The sequence below is a fragment of the Akebia trifoliata genome, chromosome 8, assembly GCF_017979445.1.
Source record: "Akebia trifoliata isolate Shusen 1 chromosome 8, ASM1797944v1, whole genome shotgun sequence".
NCBI lineage: Eukaryota > Viridiplantae > Streptophyta > Magnoliopsida > Ranunculales > Lardizabalaceae > Akebia > Akebia trifoliata.
In genome coordinates, this window is record NC_141382.1 from 44,664,668 (window position 1) to 44,677,281 (window position 12,614).

Sequence of the window (12,614 nt, forward strand, 5' to 3'; positions counted from 1 at the left end):
TGGAACCTATTACTACTATAACTAGAAGACTGTAGCAAAGTGGGATTCACCGTTGTGTTTCACCAATAAATGAACCCATTTATGAAACAGGTGGCCGCAAATAGTGGACTATAAAGTTGAAAAGGTGAATAGAAAAGATAATAAAATGGGTAGTGTGGAACCCACTACTACTATAGCTAGAGTGCAACATTTACCCCATAGAAGACAGTAGTAAAGTGGGACCCACTTTTGTGTTTCACCAATAAATGAACCCATTTATGAAACAAGTGGTTGCAAACAGTGGAAGCTCACTTCATTGTACACTCAAATTTGTTGATTTCAATATTCTTCCATTGAAATTCCTTAGTTGAACATTTAATCGACTCACTTATTTAATCTAATGATTTGAATGAAAAAAAAATCAAATATTAAGAATTGACGACAGAAGACGTTATCATTGTCATTGCCATTGAAGTTTTATTCTAAATATTTGGGGTTAGCTAATCGAATCTCTTTTTCATTAAACTTTGCTTAGTTTCACATCTCAATCAACCTTATTTTAGATGTTCATTTCATTATCTTAAAACTTGCGATCTGTAAATTCTTTCCATTTGGGAATGTAATCAATTTTTATTAAAACAACACTAGAAGGTGGCATGTGCAAGCACACATGTATCACAAAGGCATATTTGTCTGAAGATTAAATAGTAAAATATATATTTTTGTAATTTAGAAAAATTAAGCAATGTGATTATATGGTGGATTGCGATTTTCTTGATTTTTATATATATCAAAATGATCCTAATTACATTAAATTTAAATATAAAAGTGGGGGCATTTATGGCCACCCAAATTTTGGTGTCGAACCACTTAGCTGTCATCTATTAAAGACTTGGAGTCATTCGTATATTTTTAAAAAATATTTTGTTTTCAATTTTAGAAATTTACTATTGCCACACCAACTTATACTAATGCTGCACCAACCGTGTACAGTTCTTTGCACGATTTACATGGGATTTGGTGTGGTATTAGTAAAAATTGGTATGATAATAACATCACTCTAATTTTATCATTCATATAAATCAACATTCTCATTTGGCTACGTTTAATCCTTTGCGGTGTTTCTTGACTTTACCAGATGCCCAACTCCATAAAACAGCTAGTCTTACTATCGTTTTATAATTTTTATTTATCTTTTAAATTTGATATATATATATATATATATATATATATAGTATTATAATGAGAAAAGTCAGAGTAAAGTCGTTCAACACCAAAATTTGGAAGATCAGAAATGACCCCACATTTGCATTGAATCTTAGTAATTTTAAGTTAATATATGACATCACAATCTTATGATTTCTTCAGTACCATTAGATTAACTTTCTAAATTTATAAAAATATCCTTATATTATATTAGCTTCAAAATCTTTTTAGGTAATACTTTAAATCATAAAAACAAACGTATAATATAAAGTATAATTCAACAATCAGTGCAAAAAATATCATGTTGTTTTTATGATCACCTCATCTAATACTAGAGGTCGCCCATGCCTACGACATGAGCATTCTCTTTAGAGTAAAAGGAGTAAAAACAAAAAAAATAATGAAGTAAGAGAGGTTTTATTTAAGATATTCAAGGTTAAATCAGTAAAAAATAAAATTTCATAAAGTTAAAAGGGTATTATTGAAAATGAGTAAAAGATGAAAGATAAAAAAATTGAAGGGATGTTAATGAAAAATAGTAAAATAGGAAATATAATAAAATTGGAGAGATAGTATTGCAGCGGATGGGGAGGAGGGAGGGGGGAGAGAGAAAAAACAATAAAATTGAATGGAATTAAGAGAAAAGATAATGAAGTGTGGTAATGTGGACCCCATTCCAATACAATTGGATGAAACGTTTATGATCCATAACTATAGCTGGAGTGAGATCCATGATTATGTTTTATCTATATACTAAAACGCAACTGTAGGACCTACTATTGTTTCAGTTACGAGAGATAAACATCCTATCAATCCCTTTGTGTGGACTCCACTATATTGTCTTTTCTATTAGCCCTTTAAAGTATTTTATTGTCTTTTATCTCATCTCTCTCCATTTTTTCAATAATACCTTCCAATTATTATTTTTTCCCTTTTAACTCCCAAAGAAGATGCTCGTGCCATAGACATGCTGACGAACTCCAGTTATATCTATATCTATATAATAAAATGGATAATGTGAACCCCACTCTCCACTGTAGTTGGAGTGGACTCATAATTGTGTTTTATTATATTTATATAATAAATCACACTGGTAAGTCCCACTTAACTATAGTTTTGTGAGTTGTACACATTTCATTCAACTATAATTACTTTTCCTCTTATCTCCTTCAACTTCATCGTCTCTTTTTTTACTCATTTTCAATAATACCCAATCTTTTATCTTTCATCTTTTACCCCCTTTAACCTCAAAGATGATGTTATTTGCAAATTCTATTAGATTTATAATACACTAACAAAATATGATTAAAAAAATTATTATTTAATTATTCATAAAACAATTTTTTAATGCATATGAATTTGCACGTACCACCGACTAGTATACATAAATCGAATTACATTTATAGAGGAAACCACCACACCAAAAGACCCACTTAAAGCGCTAGTGGACCCAATGTGCACTTGATGAAGAAAAATGCCAAACTGACCGACATCACCAGTTTTGATTTTTTAACTACAAATCCATGGATTGAAGGATGCATCCAATTTAGGAGGCAAGTGGTCCCAATTGTCTGAAGTAATAGACAGCCGAATTGCTCGGTCAATTTTACCAACAACGAGACTAGTTTCACTGAAAGTAGGTTCTTCATGAAAAAACTTTGAAGCGACCAATACCGCTTCAAAATTTCGGTAGAACCATCTCCATGGAATTACATGTGGCATTTCTAAGTAGGTATATTAAATTTAAAAAGAAAAAGTAGGGACGGAAATTACATTAAAAAACCACGTGTCTTTTAATGAGGAGGGTTTTACCGAAATTTTCATTGTCAGTTCTTCTAGTTTTGCTATAAATGGCCGTGCACACGACACAAAGAGAGAGGGAGAGAGGTGCCATGGAAGTAACACTATTAGATGTTTAATGTGTTGGGTTTCACCAATAAATGAACCCATTTATGAAACAAGTGGCCGCAAACCAGGGGAGGCTCACATAATTGTACAATCAAATTTGTTGATTTCAATATTCTTCCATTGAAATTCCTTAGTTGAACTTTTAATCGGCTCACTTATTTAATCTAATGATTTGAATGAAAAAAAATAAAAAATCAAATATTAAGAATTGATCATAGAAGATGTTATCTTTGTCATCGTCATTAAAGTTTTATTCTAAATATTTGGGGTTAACTAATCGGATCTCTTTTTCATTAAATTTTGCTTGGTTTCACATCTCAATCAACCTTATTTTAGACGTTGATTTCATTATCTTAGAACTTTTAACCTGTAAATTCTTTCCATTTGGAATTGTAATCAATTTTTTATTAAAATAATACTTGAAGGTGGCATGTGAAAACGCACATGTATCAAAAAGACATATTTGTAATGTTGATTAAAGAGTTTTTAAATATTACATAGTAAAAGATATATTTTTATAAATTTGAAAATTAAGCAATGTGATTATATGGTGGATTACGATTTTCTTGATTTTTTATACTAAAATGATCCTAATTACATTAAATTTAAATATAAAAGTGGGGGCATTATGGCCACCCAAATTTTGGTGTCGAAACATTAGTTGTCATCTATTAAACACTTGGAGTTGTTCGTACATTTAAAAATAATAATTTGTTTTTTATTTTAGAAATTTACCATTGCCACACCAACTTTTACTAATGCCACACAAATCGTGTGCCGTTCTTTGATGATTTACATGGGATTTGGTGTGGCATTAGTAAAAATTGGTATGATAATAACAACTCTCTAATTTTATCATTCATATAAGTCAACATTCTTATTTGGCTACGTTTAATCCATTGTGGTGCTTCTTGACCTTCCCAAATGCCCAACACCATAAAACAATTGGTCTTACTATCGTCTTATCATTTTTATTTATCTTTTAAATTTGATATATATAATATTATAATGAGAAAAGTCAGAGTAAAGTCGTTCAACACCAAAATTTGGAAGATCAGAACCCCTCATTTGCATTGAATCCTAGTAATTTTAAGTTAATATAGAACATCGCAATCTTATGATTTCTTCAATACCATTAGATTAACTTCCTAATATTAAAAAAAAATCCTTATACTATATTAGCTTCAAAATCTTTTTAGATAATACTAATCATATAAAAACCACTTATAATATAAAAGTATAATTCAACAATAAGTGCAAAAAAAAAAAAAAATGTTATTTTTATGATCACCTCATCTAATACTAGAGTTTGCTTATGCTTACGACACGAACATCCTCTTTAGAGTCAAGGGAGTAAAAGCGAAAAAATAATAAAGTATTTAAGATTTTTGAGGTTATATTGGTAAAAAAGAAAATTTCATAAAGTCAAAAGGGTATTATTAAAAATGGGTAAAAGATGAAAGATAGGAAAATTAGAGGGATATGAATGAAAAATGTTAAAATAAGAAATATGATAAAATTGGAGGAATATTATTGAAGCGGATGGGGAGGGGGGAGGGGGGAAGGGGAAAAAATAATAAAATTGAATGGAATGAAAAGAAAAGATAATATGTAACGTAATGTGGACCTCATTCTAATGCAACTAGATGGAATGAAAAGAAAAGACAATAAAGTAACGTAATGTGGACCTCATTCAAATGCAACTGGATGAAACATTTATAACCCATAACTATAATTGGAGTGAGCTCCATGATTATGTTTTATTCATATACTAAAACGCAACTGTAGGAGTCACCATTGTTTTAGTTATGAGAGATAAAGGCCCCACTATATTGCATTTTCTATTAACTTTTAAGTACTTTATCGTCTTTTATCTCACCCCCCTACATTTTTTCAATAGTATCCTCTAACTATTACTTTTTCACTTTTTACCCCTTAAACCCCCAAAGATAAGTATAGACGAACTCTAGTTATATCTATATCTATATAATAAAATGGATAATGTGAACCCCATTCCACTATATTTGGAGTGGACTCACAATTGTGTTTTATTATATATAATAAAACACACTGGTAAATCCCACTTAACTATAATTTTGTGAGGTGTCCACGTTTCATTCAACTATAATTACCTTTTCTCTTATCTCTTTCAACTTCAACTTCATCGTTTCTTTATTTACTCATTTTCAATAATACCCAATTTTTCTATCTTTCATCTTTTACCCTTTTAATAAGAGGAAGCTAGTTGCAAATTCTATTAGATTTACAATAATACACTGATAAAATACGATAAAAAAATTAATATTTTTTAAATAATAATAATTTTTTAATTATACATAAAACATTTTTTTACTGTATATGAGTTTGCACGTACCAACCACTAGTATTTTTTAAATAAAAATAATTTTTTAATTATACATAAAACATTTTTTTACTGTATATGAGTTTGCACGTACCAACGACTAGTATTTTTTAAATAAAAATAATTTTTTAATTATACATAAAACATTTTTTTACTGTATATGAGTTGGCACGTACCAACCACTAGTATTTTTTAAATAAAAATAATTTTTTAATTATACATAAAACATTTTTTTACTGTATATGAGTTTGCACGTACCAACGACTAGGATACATAAATATTGATCGAGTTCACCAAAAAAATCCACTTAAAGCGACAGTGGACCCAATGTGCACTTGATCGAAGAAAAATGCCAAACTGACCGACATCACCAGTTTTGATTTTTTTCTACAAATCCGTGGAGCGAAGGTTGCATCCAACTAGGGAGGCAAGTGGTCCCAATTGTTCGAAGTAAGAGACATCCGAATCGTTTGGTCAATTTTAGCAACAACGAGACCAGTTTCACTGGACGTAGGTTCTTCAGGAAAAAGCTTTGAAGCGACCAATCCCGCTTCAAAATTTCGATAGAACTATCTCCAGTGAATTACACGTGGCGTTTCTATTAGGTATCTTAAATATGTAAAAAAAAAAGTAGGGATGTAAATTAAATTTAAAAACCACGTGTCGTTTAACGAGGAGGGTTTTACCGAAATTTTGATGTCGGTTCTTCAATAGTTTTGTTATAAATGGCGCCCACACGACACAAAAGAGAGAGAGAGACGGAGAGAGGTGCCATGGAAGTAACACTGTTCGAGATCTTCTTCTTCTTTGGTTTGCTTGGATTGTTTGGTTTGTTTACGTATCTGTACAATATTCTGTTGTGGAAGCCTGGAAGACTTAGATCAGAGCTTCAAAAGCAAGGAATCAGAGGACCTTCTCCTTCTTTTCTTTATGGAAACATTCCAGAGATGAAGAGGATTCAATCGACGGTGGTAGTGACATCTCCATCCGAAGAACAATACGTGTCACACGATTACGCTTCCAGAATCTTCCCTTATTTCGAGTATTGGAGAAAGAAATACGGTATGTATGTATCTTCGAACGGTATTTGAATTCAATATCCAATTAATGTTCAAACCTGAACCGGGTTGTTGAAATTCAATAGGTGAACCGATTGTAAAACCGGGTTTTCTGAACTGAGAGAATTAAACAGGTGAACCATTCGAATCAGACATTTGTTTGGGTTGGTTGAGAGAAGCGGAGAGAAGACAAACCCATTAAGAGAAGAGAAACTCAGTTTCTCTCCTATATGTTTGGATTAGAAGGAAATTGGGATAACTTTCAAAATTTAAAAATATCTTCTTAAAAAGAGATCTAGGGGTAGAATTGAAATTATAAAATATTTTAAAATGATTTCTCTCCTAATCTCTCCACTTCTCATCTCTAATTCATTTTTTAGACCAGGCGAGGGCTTAAAAACTCGGACGAGACTGTGCTCGCAAACCACCGAGAGAGTTTGTGATTGTGAATCTGTCACATTGTCGACTCGTCCAACCAAGTCGAGTCGTTCCGTTTTTGAATAACTCAGGTGAGTTGACCGGTTTGGATTAGGGAGAAATTTCAAGTGTTTTGGTTTGTTCATTTCTCATTAGTCTACTACGAGAGAGAAATATCAACGGTTTAAAAGAATACACGCCTCTTGATCTCGGTCTTCTTTAATAGATTAAGGCAAAATGACTTCAATACCCTCGTCTTAAACCTGAAATAAATTACCCACCCTTTGATTTTCTCTACTCAAAACTTGGGTGAAATTTTTTACCCAATCACAAGATAGGATCTTTGAAGTAAAAGATGATTAGATTTTTTTGATAGAAAATTCTATAAGGGATGTTCAAAATGATAGATTGAATAGCTTGAAAATGACTGATTTCACTGCCACCTATTTTTTTTTTTTTTTTTGGTATTTATCTTACTTTTTTAGGACCTTCAACTTGAATGTTTCTTCTAACAGGTGTTGTAATTGACCATTGTTGAATTTCTCTTAGATTATCACCTATTGGAGTTATAATGCGTTTGTTTCTAATTTTGTTTATAATATTTTTCCACTCACCCATCTCAACATGCTCATCTTTGTTATGCTTGATTCATTAATAGAGGCTTCAATGCAAGAGTAATCATAAAAGAAGAATTATTTGATTATTTTTCATCACTTCCTAATTGCCACAACTCCTTTTAGGATTGTTTCTAATTCATTGTTTTTACGTCATGTGGGCACTTTGAATGGGAAGTCAATACTTGATCCTGGGATTCGTGATGACCGACCACTGGACATGTAACAAGAATCAAGATCCAGAACGGTGTCTACGTGGCAAGTATTGGTTGGTGTTTAAAACAGACCGGGCTTCTAAACAAGCCATGCATGCAGCCATATGTGTTTTACATCCAACCAAAACGTGCCATGTAGACACCATATGTTGCTATAGGAACGGGACACCGTTCTGAATCATGACTCATGTACCAATTGGTCTTAGAATACATATTGAATGGCCTCAGGATGCACAGTCACTGAACTTAGGATCCAAAAAAATATTTTTATGATTCTTTGACGCCTTATCCACACATCTCGATTTTCACATTTTCATCCTAGTTAAATGCGTGTTTTATTCACCCACGTAGTCCTATCTTAAAGTTGGTGCTTGGTGTAATTGTGGTCCTCCTCCAAGAACATAAATTATTTTCGTTGGCACTGATGTGATTTATAGGGAAAATCTCTGCGAATCCCCCCTAATAAGACTAAGGGAGATAAAAAAAAAAATTTGAAGAACTTTTTTGTCCTAAATGCTCATTTTCTGTTGGCTATTCTAATGTTGGTTTCCTTAAGAGGCATGTTCTTAGTGGTTTACAATCCTCGATGAGCTACTTTATTTGGAGGTCAGCCCTTACTGGGCTCGCCTCTTCCAAGGGTTTGTCTCATGCCGTCATTGGGTTCACCTCTTCGACAGACTAACCTTTTATGGCTATGGAGGCATATCATTATTGGGTCCAAATACCTCCAAAGACTAAACTCTTGCAGCTTTGGAGGGATGTGCATGTGCTACCAGGGTCACGTCATCCAAATAATTACCTTTTATAACTTTGACTTCGATTCTAGTGGTGTCAACTATTCTAACTTTGGTTGTTTCCAATCGACAACTGTTAGTCTAGATGAAACCACATCCTTGAAAAGTTTCCAAGGATGTGGAAACTTTTTAGGAGATTGGAGCTTGTATGATGTGAATTTCTCACATGTGATCAGCTCAATTGCCAGGATTCTTTGTATTGCCTCTGTTTTACATGTTGCAGAATTTTCATTTATCAAAAGAAAAAAATAAGTTAATAAGAAGACCGACAATGGGCTAATGGTGGATTCTTTGTCAAATGAGTGTTGTTTGTTTCTTGAGGAGTGCAAGTTAGCTCCTTACACAGGTTCTTTGGTGTTCATCCGAATCCTGTGATGAAGATTGTGGTGCTTAAACACCGATGGGTCTCTTAACTTCTGAATTTCTAATTTTTCAAACTTGATTTTAACAGGTCCAATATTCATGTATTCAACTGGCAACATACAACTATTGTATGTCAGCACCCCTGATGTGGTGAAGGAAATCGGCCTCTACACGTCTTTGGATTTAGGAAAACCTTCAACTCTACAGAAGGAGCGTGGGCCTTTGTTTGGACAGGGCATTCTGACTTCTAGTGGAGCAATATGGGCCCATCAAAGGAAAATCATAGCTCCAGAGTTTTACATGGAGAAAGTTAAGGTAATTTCTTACTCTATGTATTCTTTATTATTCTTCTTCTTACTGTCTAAGCATATTTCTTATTGATTGACGTTGCCTATGATGATCAAGTAATTTTAATTTCATTTTAGAAGGTAAAGTTTTCTCTCCCTCTAGATTCTACCAACTTTGGCATCCATAATGTGAACATCTAAAATTTCTTGTCCATGTTGTATCCTCTGAAATATCCTTTCAGTCTTTGCATACTGATCACTCATTTCTCCTTAAAATTAAAAAAAAAAAAAAAAAAAAAAAATCCATCTGGCTTTTATTCATTCTACTCTTGAAAGTAGCTACATACATGCTCACCCTCCTTTTTAAAAGAGTCGCGATTCAGAGGGGTGTCCCATTCCCATAACAACATATAGTGTCTACGTGGCACATTTTGGTTGGAGATTAAACACATCGGGATGCGTTCCATGTACAAACCGGCTTGGTTAGGATCCCGATATGTTTTAAACTTCTACCAAAATGTGCCACATAGATACAATAGGAACAGGACACCTTACTTGATCCTGACTTTTCAATATATATACATCGTAAGCTCTAGATTGTAATAGCTCTTGGACCATGCCCTTTGTGGTGAACTTCCTAATCTGTCACTCATATGCACGTGACTGTTTCTCTTTTGTTTCACATTGTTTTGATGACCATCAATATATGCAACAATAATTTGAGTTCGTCCTACCCATCCAAGTCCACCGCACAATTATCTGTAGCCATGATGTGAACCATTAAAATATTCTTCATTGTATGTATTGATATATATATTTTTTGTGTTGTATGCAGGGCATGGTGAACATAATGGTGGATTCTGCAACCTCAATATTGAAATTGTGGGAGAGTAAAATTGAAAGTGAAGGGGGAATTGGAGACATAAGAGTAGACGGTGATTTGAGAAGCTTTTCTGCAGATATAATCTCAAGGGCTTGTTTTGGGAGTAATTATTCTAAAGGAAAGGAAATATTTTTAAAGCTTAGAGCTCTTCAACAGCTCATGTCCAAGCAAGGTTTACTTGTGGGAGTTCCGGGCTTAAGGTAATTGGTTTCTCAACTCCTCTTATCATAATTGCAATTTTTGTATGTGATTTTTATTGTTAATGTTTCACAATTGACAGAATTCAATTAAGAATTGTGTAAAATTATTCTTATATATTTGGAAATTTAATTAAAAAAACAGATATCTCCCCACGAAGAATCGTAGAGAAATATGGAGGTTAGAGAAAGAGATCCGCTCATTGATTTTAAAGGTAGTAAAGGAACGCAAAGATGCTAAATCTGAGAAGGATCTTCTACAAATGATCCTCAATGGTGCTAGCAATGGTGAACTGGGACTAGACATAACTGACAATTTCATAGTCGATAATTGCAAGAACATCTACTTCGCTGGTCATGAGACTATAGCGACTTCCGCGTCATGGATTTTGATCCTATTGGCTTCACATCCAGAGTGGCAAGTTCGTGTCCGTGCTGAGGTGGTAGATATTTGTGGTGGAGCCGTGCCAGACACCAAAATGCTTCGCAAGATGAAAATGGTATGTGACAACTTTTAATTAATGATTGTACACACTGTCATAACTTGAGGGCCAATAGGTAATTTTGAATTACCCCTATAATGAAAGCCAGGGGATGGGTCTTAACCTTCACCAAAACCCATAGCGGTGTCTCTAAATTACTTGATATATTTTTTGGCTATGATCGAAAAAATTACATTAACGGATGATATGAGTCACTACTGATATATTTTGTTCCTCATAACCATTGATCATATAGGTAGACTATCATCTTCTAGTTTTATGTTTAAGAAAATTGAGTAATCTAATTTCCATTTCAGTTGACAATGGTGATTCAAGAAACATTGCGTCTTTACCCTCCAGCCCCGTTTGTGACGAGGGAGGCCTTGCAATACATGAAGTTTGGTAACATCCATGTTCCCAAGGGTGTGAATCTTTGGATTCCAGTACAAACAATCCACCATGACCCAGAAATTTGGGGACCTGAAGCACATCACTTCAATCCTGAGAGATTTGCACATGGAATCTCGAGTGCATGCAAGCTTCCACAAGCGTACATACCATTCGGTGTTGGACCTCGCACTTGTGCAGGACAGAACTTTGCCATGGTTGAATTGAAGGTTCTTTTCTCTCTCATTCTATCCAAGTTCTCGTTCACCTTATCTCCTAAGTATCGCCACTCCCCTACTTTTAGGTTGGTTATAGAGCCTGAACATGGAGTGGATCTCCTTATTAAGAGGCTTTGACTTGAAATCGTTGTCGTGGTGGTCGTGGTGATGATGAGGTATAAGGGAAAGGATTGATTATGGTGTAAATCTTTGTTGTTAGTCATTGAAAATGAAAAAGTTTTAAACTTTTAGATGAAAGTCAGGCTTTCCACAAAGTGGAATGGAGGAAACATGATTTGTTTGCCGGTGTCAAATCTTTGGGGGCCGAGGCTTTGATGATAATGATACATGGGAATGAAGGAAAGGGTCATCGTCTTGTTCCCACGGACTGAAACTGAATTTTTCTTAAATGTATTACTTGAAAGATTTTCCTTTCTGATTTTATTATGTGATAGGGGAAATCATGTTTATTGCCCATTGAGATCAACAATTTTGTAATAAAGTTTGAAATACGCACAATGTACTCTTATTGCATGTTTGCTTTGTACATCCTGTTAGGTCCATTGTATAAGAAAATATTCCACGGCATTTTTTTTGAGACTCAAAATTGTGGGTTATTGCCATTATACCTTTTGTTACTTGTCAAGAGAATTTTAAATTATAAATTTTTTTTGTTATATTATATATTTTTATCTGTTAATTATTTCAAATGCATCTATGATTTAATCTAACAGTATTTTATAATTTAAAATATTTATTTAATGTGTACTTGTTAACAATAATCACCCTTCTCTTAGAGAAATCTTTCCTTATTAGGATAGTGAGGAAAAAGGTCATACTAAGCCTCATCCATCGTCAAAAAGATTTCGAGATTTGTAAAACAATACTTCAAGATTTGTTATAAATATCGAGGACCTATTTTTTGAATCTTGAGGTCTTTTTGACAGTTGATGAGGTTTAGTAAGGTTAGTTGGATTCCTTGTCTTATTATAATTAGTGTAGGTATATGTAGACTTTGGATCCTATATTAGGAGTCCATTTGGATACACACAAAAAAATAATTTTTTAACTTTTGAAAATTAAGAAGTTATAAAGTCTATTTGGATTTATTTTAGAAAACTATTTCCTACACGTTTAAAATTTAATTGTTATATGTAGGCATAAATTAAATGTATCATTGAATATAAAATGTTTAATGTAAATCTCAATAATAACTTATTTTGAAGATCATTAATCTCATACAA

General features: G+C 33.1%; 1 protein-coding gene across 2 annotated transcripts; it reads left to right on the top strand.

Annotated features, from left to right (window-relative positions):
- Window positions 1-6,192: 6,192 nt before the first annotated feature.
- LOC147397079 (cytochrome P450 714C2-like) lies at window positions 6,193-11,889 on the top strand. 2 transcript variants are annotated; one of them, XM_086452500.1, is made up of 5 exons: window positions 6,193-6,517; window positions 9,005-9,231; window positions 10,039-10,286; window positions 10,429-10,783; window positions 11,083-11,889. In XM_086452500.1, the coding sequence occupies exons 1-5, from the start codon at window positions 6,229-6,231 to the stop codon at window positions 11,506-11,508; spliced, it is 1,545 nt and encodes a 514-aa protein (XP_086308626.1). In that variant the 5' UTR covers window positions 6,193-6,228; the 3' UTR covers window positions 11,509-11,889. The 2 variants fall into 2 exon arrangements, with proteins under 2 accessions (XP_086308626.1, XP_086308627.1); XM_086452501.1 differs by lacking the exon at window positions 6,193-6,517 and adding an exon at window positions 6,902-7,022.
- Window positions 11,890-12,614: the final 725 nt, after the last annotated feature.